This window comes from Tenrec ecaudatus, chromosome 5 (genome assembly GCF_050624435.1).
Source record: "Tenrec ecaudatus isolate mTenEca1 chromosome 5, mTenEca1.hap1, whole genome shotgun sequence".
Lineage (NCBI taxonomy): Eukaryota > Metazoa > Chordata > Mammalia > Afrosoricida > Tenrecidae > Tenrec > Tenrec ecaudatus.
Window position 1 is genome coordinate 152,071,901 of NC_134534.1, and position 19,735 is coordinate 152,091,635.

Here is a 19,735-nt window from a genome sequence, read left to right on the forward strand (position 1 = left end):
TCCACTGGTCCTGAGGGATCATTCGCCCTGGATACCCTGTGTTTCCAGTTCCTATCTGTACCAGTGCACATCCTCTGGTCTAGCCAAATTTGTAAGGTAGTATTGGGATCATGATAGTGGGGGGAGGAGATTCTTTATCTTTTTTGATGAATTTTGTTTTCGATGTTCTGTACTTCCTCAAAAGTAATATATGGAATTCCTTACTATTATTGTAGTATTATCTGTTACTCTTTAATTCTGTTTAATATTTTTAAGGGTCTTTCATTGGATGCCTATATATTTATTATGATTTTATCTTCTTGTTTTAGTGTCCCATTGTCTCTCTGTAGTGTCTATCTTTGTGTCTTATGAAGGGTTTTGCCTTTCTATTCTATGAGAGATTAATATTGCCACTTCGGTTTTTAAATCACCATTAGCTTGATAATATTTTTCCATCCCTTAATTTTTAGTCCATTTTTATCTTTGTATCTAAGATATGTTTCTTGTAAGCAGCATGACTGTAGGCCCTGTTTTCGTATCCAGTCTGTACTCTTTGTCTTTTGACTAGTACATCTGAATCGTTCACATTCCATGTCATTGACACAGGTGGTTTTGTAGCTGTCATTTGGTATGTGTTTCTTGTGTGGTGTTACTGGTTCCCTTTTCATGAATTTCTGGGCTGAGTTCGTTTTAATTGTAGGTTTCTTTTGACCTGTTTTCTTTGTTATTATGCTGTGTATTAGATTCTTTTCACCTTATTCTTGTTTTTCTTTCATTTTACTCTTGTTTTTCGTTGGTGAGATTTTTCCATTTCCCTTTAGGTTTTTACTTTGATACTTATTACTTCCCACATTTAAGACAATCTGTTTTCTCTTGCAAACTAATTGTCGCCCTCTCCGTTTACATGTTTTGTATGTACACTTTACTCCCTGTTTTTGTTGTACTTATCTTCATTGTGGATTGGTATTTCTGGTTCCCTATTTTCAGGTTTGTAAGTATGCTTTATTTTGAATATTGCTTAAATGGCATGATTATTGAGTTGTGTTGTCTTGTATGTTGATCTTGGGTTTATGTCGGCTGATGTTGCGTCTCTGTCCAAAGAACACCTCTTGGTATATTTGTAGAGATCTTGTTTTTTCAAGCTTCTAAGATCTCCTGCTTTGGAAATACCTTTGTTTCTCCTTCATATTTGAGGCATACTTTGCTAAATTTTAATTGGCAATTTAAAAAAATTTTAGGGTATGTGTATATGTATGTATGTATGTATCTATATCTAGATATAGATAGTTTCAGAGTATGTATATGTCCTCCGTTATCTTGGTTGCATGGTTTGTGCTGGAAAATCCATACTTATTCTTATTCTCCTTTGAAGATAACTGTTCATTTTTTTAATGAGCTGTTCTCAGTATTGTCTCCTGGTCCTTGATGTTTGAAAGTTGAACTATGATATGTCTTTTGGGATCTTATCCTGTTTGGTGGCCTTTCAGCTTCTTGGATCAATATTTCCCCCTTTTTTGTGTTAGGGTAAAGGCTGTTACCTTTTTATTTATTGTTTTCCCATATCTAAGAGAGTCTCTGCTCTGTTGTGAACTGATTGTCTTCCTCTCCATTCACATGTTTTATATGTGCACTTTTTGTATGTACACAGGAAGAATAAAATCATAAGAGTCTAATAAAAAGCAAAAGGAACTTAACATAGAGATTTATATTCGAGGAGTTCTCGGACTATTTTTCTGTGGTTTTGTTTTTGTTCCTTTCTGTTCTGGAATCCCAGTAAGACATAAGTTGTTCCTCTTGATCGCATCTACATAATTCCTAAGCTTTTCTTCAGGATTTCCCCCCCAACAGTTTTATTGGCGTACAATTCACATGTCATACAATTCAATAGTTCTGTCACATCAAGGAGATTTCCACAGTTACCACCTGTCAGTTTTAGAACATTTTCTTCATTTTATGAGTTCCCCATCTGCCCGCAGCCTCCCCTGCCACACCCGCAAGGAACCATTCATCCAGGGACTGCCTGTGTAGATTCACCTCTCCTGGATTTCATACACAGAAAAACATTTTAAGACTAACAAGAATAACAGTGTAAGACAGATAAAAACTTCAATAAAAAAGAAGGGAAAAAATATTTTAAAACTAGTACAAATTTAAATGGATCACAAGGGAGATCAAATGACAGGATGCTAAGTTTTAACCTAACTATCTGTAACAGTCCACTTTCCAGTGCACTCTGCATGACAGCAAAGCTGTTCGCCTCCCTGGTCCAGGGTCAGAGGGGCCTCACCAGGAGTTCATCCACGTGTATTTCCCCTCCATTTTTTTTTCCAGCTTAAACAGCTTTAAAATGGGTGAAAAGGTAGATCAAATGATAGGGTCTTGCGTTATAACCTAACTACTACTGCCCTTGGCAGTGTTCTTTGATAGCAAGACTGTTCACATCCCTCAACTGTGATCACAGGGGATCCACCCACGGCTTAATCCATGTGTGGACCCTGCAAATGGATTTGAGACTTCCACTGCATCTCTCGGTCCTTCTTCAAACCAGGTGTTCGGAATGTAAGCTCTCATACCATTTCCTCCTTTGGGTTTGTACTTCATGATTTACAATCCTTGGATCACACAGGCTGCTGTGATTCTCGCTTCATGTGGACTTCGTTGACACCTCAATTAGATGGCTGCTTGTTTGAAAATACTCCTTTACGAACCCAGATGCCATTTTTTCTGATAGCCACGCACCATCTGGTTTCTTCAACACGGGGTTTCCTCTACCACCCATATCTTCAGTGATCTCTTTACAAGGGTGAAAACTGAGCAAGGCTATGTCATAACTAATTGTTCTTAGATGGGGGCTAGGATTAAGTGCAAGCCCTATTGGAATTCTTACTGATGCTATTTCTTTCAGCTTGGAAATTAACTTGACACATCACCTCACGGCACCGAGTCTTCCCTTCTGGCAGCAAGGTGCTGCTTGGCGTTTGTCTTGTTCTCTATGGCTCCTCCAGAACTGTCAACTCCAAGAGTCTATGGCTAAATTAAATTATGCAAAGTAATTATAATCCCAAGGTGTTTGGGTGCCTCCTGGCCCAGCGTTGTGTGACCCTTTTCACTGGGCACTGGCTATGTGAAACAGGCTGTCCTGGAGGACGGAGAGGGCAGATTGAGAGGAGCTGGTTCCACGAGTACCAGGACTTCACATGAGACCTATCCTTGTCCATTAAGGAAGCACAGGGGGCATGAGCTTACAACAAGACCCTGCTTTATTCCCAGCTCAGCCTTTCACCAGCCATGCAAGTCTGTGTCCTCCTCCATGCTCTAGAGCAGCAGTTCTCAACTTTCCTCCTGCCGTAACCCTTTCCTACAGTGCCTCATGTGGTGGAGACCCCCCCCAACCATAACATTATTTTCGTTGCTACTTCATCACTGTCATTTTGCTACTGTTACGAATCAGGCGACCCCTGTGAAAGGGTCGTTCGACCTTCAAAGGGACCGCGCCCCCAAGTTGAGAACCGCTGCCCTAGTCAAATGTCAGGTTGCTAGGAGGCTAGAAGGAGAAACTGCTGTTCTGAAACCGTGTCATTTAAGCAAGAAGAGTTCACTTACATAGATCTGAAGCATTTTGAGTTTGTAAAGCCCTTTTTACAGATGTGACAAAGCTGGAGGCCTTTGGGAGCTGGGCAGAAATGTGGCTGATGCTTCTGAGCTCCTGGCCGAGGTACAAGACAAGGCCTTAGACACCAAGGGACAGACAGGACATCTTCGTGGACACTAAGCAGTCCTAGCGCCCAAGGCTGGATTCTCCCTCAGGTTCCTCTTTCTGTCCACTCCCCACGTGTGCACCCCCTTGCTTCTCCCTTGAGCCCTTTGCACTGTCATCCCCTTCCTCCCAGACCCTTCACCTTTGCCTTCATCCCTGGCTTATTGCCCGGCCACTGCCTCCCTGCCCTTGCAACCCTGGAGCACCTCTTGGACCCACCCATCCCAGCAGTGAGCTTGTCCTGCTCAGGCCTCTGTGTGGAGGGACCATCTCCACTCAGAGTCTGAGGTGGGTCTGAAGTAGGAATTGCGGTATTCAAACTGGTCAAGTAGGAGGAAAGCATAAAAAACAAACAAGCAACTTGAGAAGGGGATGCTGTCGAAGGGACTGAGCCATCCTTGGAGTAGTGGCAGTCTGCCTGATCTTAGATGGCGCAGGAAAAGCTCCCACCCAGGCCTGCTCTGGCAACCAGGCATTTGGCTGTAGCAGGTAGGTAAGGTGTCAGGAGCGAGAGGCAGGAGACAAGCCCTGCCACTTACAAGCTGTGTGTCCTTGGTCACTCTTTGCCCCCTCTGAGCCTCGCTTAAGTTCTGCCGCCCAGGACTTGGTGAGGACGAAGATCCTGAAGCCTGGCATCCACCAGTGCTTGATCAGAGGCCCTGTGGTGGTGACTGAGCACTTCTAGACCCCGGTGAGTGCCAGGGGACGGTGGTGCACAGGGCCTCAGGAAAGCCCCAAACAGCATTTTTCTCCATTTACAATGAGTTGGCATTGGGCCAGTTGTAAGGATGTTTGTTTCCTCGCATGCAAGTGTGATCCACATGGAAGGCTGTCAGCCTTGACCTTTGCCAGGCAGTGCTTCAGGTGCGTGAATAGTGGTGGTTGGTACTTAGCGTTAGTGGGCCGGCGGTGTGAGGTCCTCATCTCTGAGCCCACTGTGTTTGAACTCATTTCCTCTTGTGGCACGGTTGGTTGATGTCAACTCTGACTCCCCTGCCTGGCCCTGTGCCACCGTCTTGGTCCTTGTTCCGTTTGAGTTCACTGCGGAGGCATTGGGCAGCCCTTCTCCGGGAGGATCCCCTTCATTTTCGCTGGCCCTGGCTATTAGAAACCTCCTGTCCCTTCCGGCCATTGGTGTCCCCTAAGGACGTGTGCAGTCAGCAAGCTGACTCACCATCCTTGCTTCTGGGGAGCATTTGGGGAGATTTCTTCTCAGACTGGCTGCTCATGTTCCTGGCAGCCCACAGGACAGTCCGTGCGCTTCACCAGCGCCACGGCTCGATGGGTGAATCCCACTGGCCGGTGGTCAGATGCATATGAAGGCAATGAAAAGAACCCTGGCTTGAGTCAGCCTCATGTTGGTCATCCAAGTGTGGCATTTTTGCTTGTTTGAAACCTGAAGCACACCTCCTGCTTCAGCTTTGCCTAGTGCGATCAGTACATCACTTAGATTCTGGATTGCCTTTGCCAAATGTGCCATGAATATTTTATCCGAGTAGAATGGAATCATTTAGGATGTTCGTTTAATTCATGTGCATCTGACCTTCATTACTGGGTACTTTAAACAGTCTTCATTTTCTGCAAAATTGTGTCATCTGCCTGTTGCCCTCCTGCGGATCCTGGAAGAGAGAGCAAGGTCCAAGGTGCAGGACAGAGCTTTCTGTTGTCCCTGCTCCTCTTAGTTCCTCCAGGCAATGGGCCACACAGAGCCTGGCAGGGTCTGGAGTCCTGAGTGGAGGGGCTGTCTAGCTCACAGAGAGAGACCTGCCTTGAAATACAAAACCCTGCAACTGAAAAGGATCTTAGAGGCCCTTACGAACACCCCACTGTAAGGGGGCACCCCTACATTGCCACCACCAAGAGGTCCTGGATTTCTGCTTATCCTCTTCAGAGACAAGGGTGCCCATTCTATCATGGGTAACTCTCTTTATAGGATGCTCCTCCAGAAGTGGGAGGGCCTGGCCCAGCCCACTGTGACAATACATGCCAGAGTAAAAGGGACAGTGTGATAGTTATATAATTGTTTGTCAATTTGAGGATTAAGAGTGTAGTGGTGGAGTCTAGCCTGTCAATCAGATCATAGCCAATGAGGCCTCTGTGTGGGCATGGCCTTCTCCTGAGGAGTCTGGGACATCTGACATTTCCTTCCTTGGAGGCAGGAGATACTTTTCTCTCTTAGTGACTCCCTGGGAGTCACTGCAGCTGACAAGACACATGGAATTATGCTAATAGCCAGAGTTGGAGAAGACCAAACCTACTCTGATGCAACCAGATCTCTGAAGCTGGAGAAGCCACGTAGAGTCCCCTGCCAGTTCTGAGATGCTTCTGTCATCACTGACTTTACACCCACTGGCCTGTGATCTTCATGCATTTGGTGCATTGTATATGTTGCGTAAGTCTGAAGAGGACTGTATAGATTGGTATTGGACATAGGGGCTAATATCAGGCTTATGGACTTGATCTGGACTGGGCTGGGATGTTTTCTCAATATTCAATTGCTCCTGTATATAAACCTCTTTCTTCTTTTTTTTTTAAACCTCTTTCTTAGACACGGGTGAGTGTCTATGAGTTTGTTTCTGTAGTCTACCCAGACTAACACAGACAGGCAAGAAGAGTCGGTGCGACAGAAATGAAGTGTTAGATCATGGAACACAGGCTTGAGGCAGGTGGGGGAAGCTGCCTGGGGTGGAATGAAGTATTTCCCATGGGCAAGGAGGGGTCAACACCCACAAGGGCTGCGGGATGCTCAGCTCACACTCCAGGGTTACATGATGTTGCCTCCTGGACTTTCAGTTTTCCCTCCTGGAGGAGGCGGGGCAGCAAGGCTACACTATCTGATCTTCTATATGGTGGGCTTTCAGAAGATGGGTTCAGGCACCAGGTTCGGGGAGGGTGTGACCTCCAGCCTGGCCACCTGAGCTGTGTGACCTTGGGGCAAGTTATTTATCTTCACAGAGCCTCAGTTCATCATCTATACAGTAGGATTGGTAACAGTTTTTACTGCATGAGTAAAGTACAATAAGGTAGTGTTCAAAGGCCTGGAATTAGAAAAACAAAAGTGGAGAGGATGATTGCCATTTCTTGAACTAAAAGAAAATTCAGGCCTCAAGTTGTATTGCTGAAGGCTTCTATGGACAGAAAAACTGATACAGGAAGCATCAGAAAGATGGAAGAAATACACTGTGCAAAAAAGTATTAGTCGATGTTCAGCCATTTCAAGAGGTAGCATGTGATCAAGAAGTGACGGTACCGAAGGCAGAATTCAAGCCAGACTGAAGGAACTGGTGAAAAACGACCCTCTAAGGATTGACACAGCCTCAACTGAAATGCTGCAACCAGCATGCTGTCTTGGGAGCACTTGCTTGTTTATGTCAACCAGTTGGAAGAAAGCTACATAATATCCATTTTAAAGAAAAGTGGTCAAACAATATGGCAATTATCTAATTATATCATTGGTATTATATGCTAGCAAAAATCTCCCCCCCCCTCCCAAATGCTAGCAAAATTTTTCTGAAGATAATTCAAAACAAATACAACTATGCTATATCGGTGACTTGCCAGTAGCTCAAACCAGTTTCAAGAGAGGACATAGAACAAGAGGTATCTCTGCTGTTGTCAGATGGATATTAGCTGAAAGCAGAGAATACCAGCTATTTGACGGTGTGGATCACACCAGATTATGGGCAATGTGATGAAGAATAGAAAGTCAGGAACCCTTAATTGTGCACATATGGAATATGTATATAAAGATCATGAGGCAGTTGTTCAAACAGAGCAGTACTAAACTGTAAGATTTAAAGTCGCAAAAGGTGTACAAGGGTTGTATCCTTTTCCCTTACATATTTAATCTGTATGCTGAGCAAATAATCCACCAAACTCGGTTAGGACGGCAAGAAGGCTCATTTCTTGCTTGTCCCCCAACCTGTGTTCAGTGATGCAACACCTTGCTGTGAGCTAGACCTCCCCACCACCTGGCCCCCAGCCCCTGCCTGGCTCTGTGTAACCACTGCTTGTTGGAGCTGATGGAGGAAGGGGTGGCAGAAAGCACTGCTGTGCATCTTGGAGCGAGCACTTCACTGGTCCAGCCTCTGAGCGAGGGTGCTACATTGTCCACACTTTACCTGGGAGGGGCCAGGGCCCAGAGGTCAAAGCTCTCCCTGTGCTAGCAGAGCTGGGATTGGCACCTGCCAGGTTGTCCTCATTTGGTGCCATGTTCCATTATTATATTGGGCTTTGTCTTCTGGAGCTGCCTTTTTTTGTTGTTTAAATCATTTTATTGGGGCTCTTACAGCTCTTAGAACATTCCAAACTTCAATTTTGTATCTTATATTGTCCGTTGTCTCCCTTCACCCACATTTCTGTTATTCATCCCCTTTGAGAGTGGGCAGGCTGTATATCCAACCTTGTGATGGGTTCCCCCTTTCTCCCCCTTCCCCCTCCCCGGCCATGCCCCTACCCTCATATCGCTACTCTCACTACTGCTCTTGAGGGGGTTAGCTATCCCAAATAACATGGGTCGAGAGCTCTTAACTGTACCAATGTGTTCTCCTGTCTAGTCGGATTTGTACGGTAGAACTGAGTCATAGTAGTGGCGGGGGGGGGGGAGGGGAAGCATTCAGGAACTAGAGGAATGATGTGTGATTCATCAGTGCTGTACTACACCTTGGTTGAATCATCCCTTCTTGATAACCCTTCTGTGGGGGGATATCCAATTGTCTATAGATGGACATTAAGTCTCCACTCCATCCCCTTCTTTCTCATCGATAAAGCTGTTTGTTTTGGATCTTTTGATTCCTGAGAACTGATCCCATCGACACCTCTTGATCACACAGGCTGATGTGCTTCCTCCATGTGGGTTTATGTGCTTCCCCGCTAGATGGCTGCTTGTTTACCTTCAAGCCTTTAAGACCCCAGACACTATATCTTTTGATAGCTGGGCCCCATCCACTCTCTTCATCGTATTTGCTTAGGCACTCATTTGTCTTCAGTGATCCTGTCGGGCAGGTGAGTGTCAAAGAGTGCCAAGTGATCAGAATAAAGTGTTCCCATGTTAAGGGAGGCCTTAAGTAGAGGCCCAAAGTCCATCTGCTATCTTAATACTTCACGTATAAATATATGTACATTGGCCTCTATCCCTTTATAAATTAATATATTTACATATATACATGCCTACAGCTATACCTCTGTAAACAGCTTTTGCCTCCTATTTGTTTCCTCTATTTCCTCTCACCTTCCTCCTGTCCCACTATCATGCTCACCCTCCATTCGGCTCTCAGTATTTCCTCTCAGATACATTGCTCCTGATCAAGCCCCACCTGGCATTATAGCCTTCCTCACCGTCCATTTTAGATCTCTTGTTGTTCCCTTATCTCTGAGTTTGTTGGCTCTCCACTGCCCCTCCCCCACCCCCTATTCTCCCATGTCCCCCTGGGTCCACGGGTCCCATTGTTTTCTCCTCAAGATTGTTCGTCCTTCCTATCTTATATAAATAAGCATAGGGTGAAAGAAAAAAAAAACAACATACCGTATATATTCAAGTATAAGCCTGTCTGAATATCAGCTGAGGCACCTAATTTTACCACAGAAAGTGCATTAAAAATGTGCTGAAAAACTCAGCTTATACTTGAGTATATATGGTAATAAAACAAAGAAACAAAACATGAAAAAAAAAATAGGTAGTTCCAGGTCTGTGTGCTGACTCTTATGTATGTTTTCTGATCAAGTCTGATGAAGTGCCAAGCCCTGTCCCCCGAGTCAGAAGTCTATTTTCAGGACTCCTTGGGGCCTTAGTTACTTTGCTCCCCTTGCTGCCCAGTTATACTCCCTTCACGTCTCACCCCACTGTGCATGGGTCAGACAGGGCACACTTCCCACGCAGTGTCTCCAGTGCTATCCCCTGGAGGGCTTTGGGTCAGTGAGGGAATGTCATATCTCATGGTGGGGCTGGTCCTCTCTAGGTATTGGCTGCTCTGAGCATAGGTGTCATCTCCGGGACTTGGTGAGCCAAAATGAGGTTCACTCTCTCTTCCCCCCTCTTAGCTTGCTCCCGTGTGGTCTAGACAGGCCCGCCTCTCCCCCCTGGCTATATCTTCAGTGCTGTCCACCATATTGCCTTCTTCTGGGGAGGGGGTCAACAGAGCTCGCCTTGGGTCCAGCCTGCCATCTCCGCTGTTGTTGGCTGCTCCATGCCATTGTATTGCCCTCAAGGATAGATACCCTGGTCCCCATCACCCTCTTTTTCTCTTTCTCTCCCCTCTCTTTTCCCCTCCTTTGTAGTTGGCTGCCATTTGCATCCCTGAGTTGAGCCAGACCCCTGCCAAAGTGCCTGGACCTCGATCTGGGATTTATGCATGAAGTAGCTTATCCTCTATGCCCATTGGTTACTTTGATTGAGCTGCCCTTTGAAATGTTCGATTCAGCTCTTTGACTTAATCATTTCCTCCTTTGCCTTAGCCACTCCATGACTCCTAGCAAGTTTCAGCGTCTCTTCTGACATCCAATTTGAACGTTTTGGGTTTTTTTCTTGCCTTTTCCCTGACCGTGTGCTCTCTTCACGAACGAGGGTCTTGCTGTCCTCCCCCAGCGCTCAGGTCTTCGGCCACAGCGTTCGATGCAGCGATTTGAAATCCAGGTGGGACAGACTCAAGGGCCTAGTTTGGCTCTCCTGGAATCATTTTCATTTTCTTCAGCTTCAACCTGAACTTCCATCTCAGCACCTGATGGTCTGCTCCACAGTGAGCCCCTGGCCTGGTTTGAGCTGCTGATAGTGAGCTTCTCTCTGGGTTCTCTTCCCACAGGAGTAGTCAGTTTGATATCTGTGTATTTCGTTTGGTGAAGACCATGCATGTAGCAGTCACCTTTTATGTTGTTGAAGAAAGGATATTTGCTATGCACAAGTCACTGGTCTTGCAAAATTCTATCATACAATCTCCCGCTTCATTTCTATCACCAAAATCATATTTCCAACTACTGTCCTTTCCTCTTTGTTTCTAACCTTTGCATTCCAATTGCCAACGTTAATCAATACACCTTGATTGCATGTTTGATCAATTCCTGATGGAAAGACATTGGTAGAATTTGTCAAAGTCCTTCCTCATCACTAGCTTTCATGATTGGTGCATAAATTTGAATAAAGTAGTTGTATTAATTGGATTTCCTTGAAATGCCCTTTTAAACAATGAGCCCGTGCCATTCCTCTTGATTGTGTTATTCCTGGCGTCGTAGCCCATATATCCCAATTCCAAACAACCAATACACGGCCATTTCAGCTCACTGGTGCCCAGGAAGTTGATCTGTATGCATTCCATTTTTCATGATGTCCAATTTTCCTAGATTCATTCTTCATACATTCCAATTTCTAATTATTAGTAGGTTTTGCCGCTATTTCTTCTCACCTGAGTTGTACCCCATCAGAAAATGAAAATCTGGAAGGTTCCCCTCCCACAGGCGTTGCTCCATTGGAGCCTCCAAGGTCAACTCTGCTTTGAGAAAGGAACCCTTCTTCTGTAACTCTCCAGCACGCAGTGTCTTAGTCTGGAAGCTCTGCTGAAACCTGGTCACTTAAAGTGACCCTGTAGGCATTTGAGATACTAAGACCAATGACATAGCTTTCAGCACCACAGCGACACACAAGCCACGGAAGCAGGACGTAGAATAGAGCCTCTATGGCAGTGGTTCTCAACCTGTGGGTGGCGACCCCTCTGGAGGGGCGAATGATCCTTTCACAGGAGTCGCCTGATTCATAACAGTAGCAAAATGACAGTGATGAAGTAGCAACGAAAATAATGTTATAGTTGGGGGTCACCACCACACAAGGAACTGTATGACAGGGTTGTGGCTCAGAGGAAGTGCTTGCTCAGTGGTGGTGGTGATTGCTTCCTCTCCAGATTGAGTGGTGGTGTGGGATGCGTGCAGCTGCTCCTGTAAAGATTCAGTCTTGGAAACCCTCTATGAGGTTGCTATAGCCCTTGTATTGTAGGAATTATGAGTTGGGCTGCTAACTGCAAGGCCAAGCAGTTCAAAACCACCAACTGCTCCTCAGAAAGGCGGGCGCCCTCTACTCCCATAAAGAGTTACCGTCTTGGAAACTCACAGGGGCAGTTCTAACCTGTCCTGCAGGGCCACTATGAGTTGGCATCCACTTGGTAGCAATGAGTTTGAGCTTTTAGTCGGGTGAGTCAGTAGGAACTCCATGGCAGTTGGGTTGCATTTGACCAGGATCAGGGTAGACCAGCGTGCCCGATTATGCTTACAGGCTTCTTTGTAGAGGGAAGCCTGAGTTCAGCCAGGAAGAGAAGTAGCAGGTATGTGGAAGAGGGGGCTTGGGGCTAAAGGCAGCCGAGGAGGGAAGAGGCAGCAGTGGAGAAGAACCCAGAAAGGGGCAGCTATACAGAGACAACGGCGGAAGTGCTCCTGAACCACCGAGCCAGCTTCAGGACAGCCAGGCAGTGGCCACACGTGGGGGGTGGGGGGGAGTCTGGGCCAGTCAGTGTGAAGGCTTGCTCCCCACCTCTCCCCGTGCTGTGACTCAGTGGCCGGAACAGACAGGGTGGCTTGGGCTCCGTAGGCCAACGAGCCCCACAGGGAGAAGGGGGCAAAAGATGGTGGCTGTGGGCAGGCAAGGAGGAAAGCTCCAGCAGAGGCCCCCAAGGAGCCAGGCAGGGATTACAGGACAAGTGACGGAACTGGGGGTCTGAGGATGTTGCGTGTTTCACCCACAGGAAGCCAGAGAAAGGCGTCCAGTACCTCATCGAGCGTGGCTTCGTGCCCGACACGCCTGTGGGGGTGGCCCACTTCCTGTTGCAACGCAAGGGCCTCAGTCGGCAGATGATCGGCGAGTTCCTGGGCAACCGGCAGAAGCAGTTCAACCGCGACGTGCTTGAGTGAGTGCTGTAGTGGGCGCGCGGCCCTGTGACCTCCCTCCACCTTGCACGCTCACATGCACTTACACAGGCATGTCACCTGGCTTCATGTGAGTTCTTCACACACGAAGGCTGGTTCCACCCTCTGTCCCCCTTGGACACTTGCTACCTGAGCCGCTTGCAGACTTTAGTCACAAGCACATGCCATTTGCTGCAACATACACCACCTCCTCCCCTGTCTTCTTGCTCCTGGGCCTACTCCATGTTGCACGTGCACACACAGAAGGGCCCCCACCAAATACAGCAGCCTTTATCTCACACGCCCAGAGCCAGCCCCCTCACCCTCCACCGGCTCGCACCCTCGGGGCCTGGCTCCTCCACAGCACTGCACTTAGGGAGTTGTCACCCCTGCTGGCCCACGTTCACATGGCTGCCCTGTCAGCGTGTCCAGTCAGCCTCGCTGTGGACTGACATCCCACTGCCTGGCGCCTGCCCTGCCATCAGGAGGCTCCTCTGACCCTGATGCTCTCCAGCGTCCTGTGCCAGAGCTCGGCCTCAGCCACAGTCCCAGCTCTGCCACTCCCCTGCCTCTGTCACCCTCTGGGCTGGGAAGTAGGGAGAGACCATCTAAAATGCAGCCCACAACCCCATGCCCCCATCGTCCCACTGCTCCCAGCTCTTAGGAAGGACTGAGCTCTTCAGTTATCCTGCCTGGAATCTCCCCTCCACTCCCACTGCCACCAACTGATAGTATTCGAGTTGAACCGCCCCATTGGGTTTCCCAGACGGTCAGTCTTTCTGGAAGCAGACTACCTGATCTTGATTTGAGTTGTCGCCCTGGCAGTGAGCAGCCCATGTGCTTCCAGGCTTCAGACCTTTCTATTTGTACCTGAAGTCTTTTCTCCTTACATTCTCCTGAGCAGAGCGGCCACCGCAGGGTAATTGCTTGTGCTGAGCAGTCCCTGAGCCTCAGATCCGCTCTCATTTTCTCAGGAGAACTCTCCCATCAGCCCCATAAACAGACATTGCAGAAACCAAGCTGCCGATTGGGAGGATGGCTGCACACGGATCTCCTGCGTCGCCTTGCTTGGGGGGGGGGGTGTCTGGGGAGCACCCCAAGCCTTGTCTCTAGGGCTGTTTTTGTCCAAACAGTACTGACACAGCCTGGAAGGGCAGGAGGGAACAGGGAAGCAGGGCGGTCAAGGGTCAATCGTCAGCTAATTGTGGCGGCCCCTCCCTCAGAGGAGCCCCTGTGGGGTGTGATTCGAACACACACTTCTCACGGGAGTGGCTGTTGGGTTCTCCCAGGATCCCCACCTCTTTGGAGAGAATAATCCTAACGTACAGCTGCCCTCCCAAGAGCCAAGCCTGTGTGCCCCATCCCGTCTGACCTCCTGCGGGAGGAGGGTCTCACGGACCGGGGCTGACTGGGCTTCCCCTGCAGACGTGGGCTCCCACACACCCACGTGTGGTCCGTCACATGCTCATACTCACACACACACCGACGAATGAGTGGCGAGTAAGGGAGCCAGGAGCTTCGGGGGGAATTGACTGGAGGCGGGTGTGTGGCAGCACCCAGCAAGATGCCCATGCCTGGATGGTTCTCTCTGAGCCCTGCCTGAGGTTTCTGCCGCAGCTACAGCTTCACCGGGAAAACCCCGCTATAGTGTGCGTCTGATGGTGGCTGCCCCGCTGCACCAGGGGGTAAAGAGATGGTTTAGTAGAGCGCAAATTAGCTTCTCATTGGTCCAGTCACTTCCTCTTCACCCCCTGCAGCCACCACCACACAGTCCCCCACCCTTTCCCAGCTGGCTCTGGGCCATAGGAAATCCGTGTATTGTTCCCCTTGGATCAGAAAATAGCATTGGTTCAGGAAGTATCGAGACGACTCCTGACCCACCACACCAGGCAGCCACAAGGGCAGTTGCTGGGACAGTGGTCAGCAAACAGCCCCGCGTGGCTCCGGCCCCTCCCTTCCCCCCGTGTGCCTGGGGCAGCCTCCATGTGTGATCCTACCTGTGGGCCTAGCGAGGGGAGGCCAAGCATGGTATTGCCCGGAGCCTTTTTTTCTCTTTTTGGAAATGGAAGGCTTCACTGTTCTCAAAGATTCACAGCAGTAATGTGAGCCATGGGACTGGGGTAGCCTCCAGGCTTGTTTCCGGAAGATGGGCCCTTGCAGAGAAGGAATCCCCACACCTAGCCGTATGCTCTGGCCCCCTCGGTAGAAAGTGGCACATGCAGATGTCAGGCCAGACATGCCCCTATCCTGGCACTCCTCTTGAAGCACTGGGATCGTTCTGCCATATCCTGCAGTGTCGGACTTTGCTGGTGGAGGAAGTGGAGCAGAGCCCTTCCTGACCAGGGTCCTCCTGGGGTGGGTGGGACCTGATTGCCTCTTGGCAGTGGAGGCCAGAGAGGTGCTGTGGCTAATAGAATCTGCCCGCCGTCTCTGTTGCAGCTGCGTGGTCGATGAGATGGACTTCTCAGCCATGGAGCTGGACGAAGCCCTCCGGAAATTCCAGGCTCACATCCGTGTCCAGGGGGAGGCGCAGAAAGTGGAGCGACTCATCGAGGCCTTCAGGTGGGGGCTGCTGTTGGAACGGGAGCGTCAGGGGAGAGGCTGTTCCTGCTCCAGTGCCCGCCGCAAGACTGCGTCCCCCTTTATCCCCTTCACCTAAGCAGGACACGCGTCTGCGTCTGTTGCTTTGGGGGTGATCACAGGATCCCCTCTTGAATGCTAGGTGCTTTGCCTTCTCCTTACAGAGCAGAGTGGGCATGGTGGGCGTTTAGTGTCCTAACTGAGGTTTGCAGATGAGGAAACCGAAATTGAAAGAGGCTTAGGGGCGTGCCCAAGGTCATGGTTTCCAGTTAGCGTTGAAGCCAGGGTTTGGTACAGCCTTAAAGGTCTCAGTAGTCAGCCATCTGCTTTTCCTGGTCTATTCATATGACCTGCAGTCCATGCCAGCTATTGAATACAGTCATTCTGTGCGGTCACCGGTAGTTGGATGACCATGAACCAGCTGCTGGCCCAGCCCTGTGGGGTCGAGGACTGAGGACAACCTCATCTATATGCTTACTCCCTGGAAGCTTCCTGGAGGGACCGCACTAAGCTGGGCTTCCAAGGAGGGGTTGGACTGGCTGCTGCCTGCTCCCCCCTGGACCTCCGTCAGGGAGCTCCCCTGACTCCATGAGCTCACTGCTCGGGGAGAAAGGTATCTGAGGTAGTCTGTTAGTTCAGCTGCTACAGTGCCGATCCCACAGTAACCAGGACGTGCATTTCTGTCTGAGCTGGTAGGGAGACAGGCCCCACGTGGCAGACCTGACACGTCTCATCATGTCCCCATCCCAGCAGGGAGAGAAGAGGAGCCGAGGGCACCCTCCCTGCTTTTTTAAGAAACAACCTTGAAGGTGCCCTCCGAGTATCTGGCCAGCACTCAAGGAGGACTCGGAAATGTACTTATTGTCCCGGGTAGCTGAAGTGTATGGAGTGAGTGGGGCGGGAATAAGGTGAGAAAGGCCCAGTGGTTGGGAGAGCCTTCTCTCTAAGAAGCAGGGGTTCTCCCTGTCTCCTGAATGTGGAAACCAAGCGTCCGAGGGAGGTGACCACCCTTGGTCATCTCCAAGGCCCAGGAGTGAGTGCGGGACATGAGCCATTGTGGCTACTCAGGAGTGAGGAGACAGAGGCCCTGACCCGCCTCTCCTCCCCCGGCCCGTAGCCAGCGGTACTGTATCTGCAACCCCGGAGTCGTGCGACAGTTCCGGAACCCAGACACTATATTCATCCTGGCCTTTGCCATCATCCTGCTCAACACGGACATGTACAGCCCCAATGTCAAGCCCGAGCGGAAGATGAAGCTGGAGGACTTCGTCAAGAACCTTCGAGGTGAGCTGTCCCCTGAGCTAAACCTGAGCACCCACTCGCGGCCAGGTACCTGTGGCCCATGAAGGCCGAGAGTGAATACAGGGGTCTTCCCCTCCTGGTGCACTGTGGCGGACAGCTGAGTAGAGCCGTGGGCTCTCGTGTACCTGTCACCTGTGCAGGGACTCTCAATGGGTGTTGCCTTTGGAGGAGTGCACAAAGCCCGGGGGGCTAGCAGCCATTGAATGTGGTCTCAGAGGTGCACATGGGACTGCCTGGGCCACACCAAGCCCTGCTGGGTGATCAACTTCATGGGAGAGGCAATATCTAATTTATTTCTGGAGGAGGGACCGAGGTTTACCAGGTACAGGTGGAGGGGAAGGCATCACCACCAAGGGAGTGGCAGAGGCCTAACACAGTGCGTGCTGCAGGACTGGGCGCTGGGGGGTGGAGGACAGAAAGCTTCAACCTGCCCGCGGAGTGGTGGGACTCGAGCCAAACATGCCATGTGCAAACCAATGCGCAGAGTGATGCCAGGGCTGGCAGGGCCTGGAGCAGACCACTTCTGCTCGTGAGGTTCTCTTAAAGTGGCACGCCTTACTAATTTTGTATTGATCTCAAGAGGACACCTTAGGCCATCACTGCAAATGGAAAACGGTAGTGGCCCTTGCCATAATGATAGGCGATCTTGAGAAAGGTGATTCCAGAGCAAAGAGAGCCCAGCTGTTGGGTGCTCTGAAGCCGGGGCCTGCCCACTCTCCTTCCCGGGGAGATGGGAGGCTTGAGAGGCGCTATCGCCACGGGCAGCAAGAAGGAAGACAGAAACGGAAGGGAGACGCGAGTGGCAGTCTTCCCTGGCAGCACTGTGTTAGCAGCTGGGGTCCCTGGAAGGAAGCTAAGCTGTGAGAGCCGGGAGTCAAGCTAAAGGGAATGACAGACTGGACTCTGGAGCGCCTTTAGAAATGGTATATTTTTAAAAGGAGGAAGAGTCTGAATCAGATCCAATTTCTTTGAGCCTTGCTGAGCTGCTTAAATTTCGTACCCATTTCCTTTATGTTTGCCAACGTGATGTGCTGTCGTCTCTCTGCTGGTGGAAGGAGTTTCCTGTGAAATAATAGCTCCTTGGGGTGATGACTCTGCTGCGTTTTAACAGGAGGCCTGGTGGTACTGTGGGTTGTGCTTTGGGCTGCTAATGACAAGGTCATCGGCTCAAATCCACCAGCCACTCTTCAGGAGAGAGAGGAGCCAGTCTGCTCCCATAAAGATGTACAGTCCTGGAGGTCACAGGGTAGAGAGGAGCCAGTCAGGGTGCATGAAACACACAACTCCTCTAGCTCTTTGGTGCTTCCTTCCCCCCACTACCATGACCTCCATTCTACCTTACACATCAGATCAGACCAGAGCATGCCCGCTGCTACAGAATAAGAGCCCACAACACAGGCAATCCAGGATAGATAAAGCCCTCAGTACCAACAAGGAGAGTAGAGAATCCAGGAGGATTAGGGGAGGAGAGGGGAAGAAAGGGGGAACTGATCACAAGGATCAATGTAGATCCCCCTCCCAAGGAAATAAATAATGGAAAAGTGGGTGAGGGGTGATGGAGGATGATATAAGATATATGGGAAAATAATCTATAATTTATCAAGAGTTCGTGAGGGAGGGCGGGTGACAGAGGGGGAAGAAATGGGGAGCTGATATCAGGGGCTCAAGTGGGAAGAGAGTGCTTTGAAAATGATGATGGCGGCATATGTGCAAATGTGCTTGACACACTGGAGGATATAAGATGTAAGAGCCCCAATAAAAGTATTTTTAAAAAGATAATAGTAGTGAGATCATAATTAAAGAAAGCAATAGATTGTTAAAAACACATGAAAAGGATAAAAATTGATGTCTGAAAGAAAAAAAAGATGTACAGTGTCTGTGTCACAATCAATGTTGTGGGTTAGTACTTTATTTAACGCCCTAGCCTGCCCTCTAGTGGTGCGCACCACCACAACAAGTAACCAGTGGAACCTGCAGATGTGGTCCTTGTCACACCCCTACCCACGGCTCCCACCCAAGAGCAGAGGGGGCCCCTCACCCCTCAGGAGGAACCGAGCTGCCCCTTCCTCTGAGCTTCAAACCCCAGTGAAGCAGGAACAGAAAAGGCTTGGGGCAGTTTTGAGGCATCTACAGAGTGCTCACTGCATGTGGCCATGGGCTAGGTCTCAGGCTTTTCAGGCCCTACAGGGTCTTACCTCTAGTTTTTATTGAAGCAAAGGCATGTGGAAACCTCAGTTAACAGCATATGGCATTTCTGGAAGAGAGACACTATCAGTGATCCCTTTGATAGTGCAGGGATGCTGCACACGCGCACCCACTCTGACTCCGTATGTCCTTGGGGTGCACTTGATTTTGGTGCTCACAGGTGCGTATTCTCATGGCTCCAGATGACTGTACACGGCACGTAATCCCCGCCTGGGAGTAAGCTAAGGATCGTTTTCACTCCGTTTACCTGCTTAAAGAACCATCCCTACAGCGAGTGACTGTCAGGTCAGGTCCCTGGGCCCCTGTGCTGTCTGATGGGCAGCATTTTGTTTGCTTGCTAGCTTTGTTCATAATGTTTCATTGAAAATTCGGGTGGGGTTTACATTTCGGATCATTACTGTTGTATTCAACAGTCTAAGCTAATCCCCCTCCCGTGGCCCGTGGTTTCCCCTGCCCTGCTCCTTGCTTTCACTTCACCCTGTCATGGATCGCACCGACATTAGCATCCAGTCTAGCCAGGGAAGAGCCAATCCTGTCCAAACAATTTAGAAATTATTCGAGGACCATTTATACATTTTTACCAACCAATGAAATCACCATTATCTGAATGATATTCTTTAAAATGTTTCTGTTTTACTTCAGAGCCACATGTACATCCTGAAAACGCCGCATCTGACTTGGGAGCGGCAGTTTGCCGACCCCTGGTCTGCCCCTCCCACCTTTGCCAATCTCCAAAATCCCTTTGAGGTGAATGTCTTTGTTGTGCCAAGAAATTTCTCTTCTCTTCCCATTTCACTCAGCATTTTTATCAGGAGTGAGTGTTGGAGATCAGTGGATCTGATCCTATGGTTTGGATGCTTTACTTTGTTGAGGCAGTGGATTTCAGTAACTGCTTCTCGTGTTGACCCATCCTTGCACACCTGGTATGGACCCCAGTTGATCGTGGTGAGGTGCTTTTGTTTGTTTTTGAACTCTTGTGGGATTCTGTTGGCTGGGGTTTTGTTGAGGGTTTTGTGTCTACGGTCATGAGAA

General features: G+C 49.3%; 1 protein-coding gene across 7 annotated transcripts in view; it reads left to right on the top strand.

Moving 5' to 3' along the window:
* IQSEC1 (IQ motif and Sec7 domain ArfGEF 1) overlaps positions 1–19,735 on the top strand; it is a 147,937-nt gene that overhangs the window by 104,801 nt on the left and 23,401 nt on the right. For all 7 annotated transcript variants that reach the window (XM_075550096.1, XM_075550095.1, XM_075550094.1 and 4 more), the window contains 3 exons: positions 12,457–12,618; positions 15,056–15,178; positions 16,314–16,480. In XM_075550096.1, the coding sequence (XP_075406211.1) occupies positions 12,457–12,618; positions 15,056–15,178; positions 16,314–16,480 (452 nt within the window). The remainder of the gene's footprint in view (positions 1–12,456; positions 12,619–15,055; positions 15,179–16,313; positions 16,481–19,735) is intronic.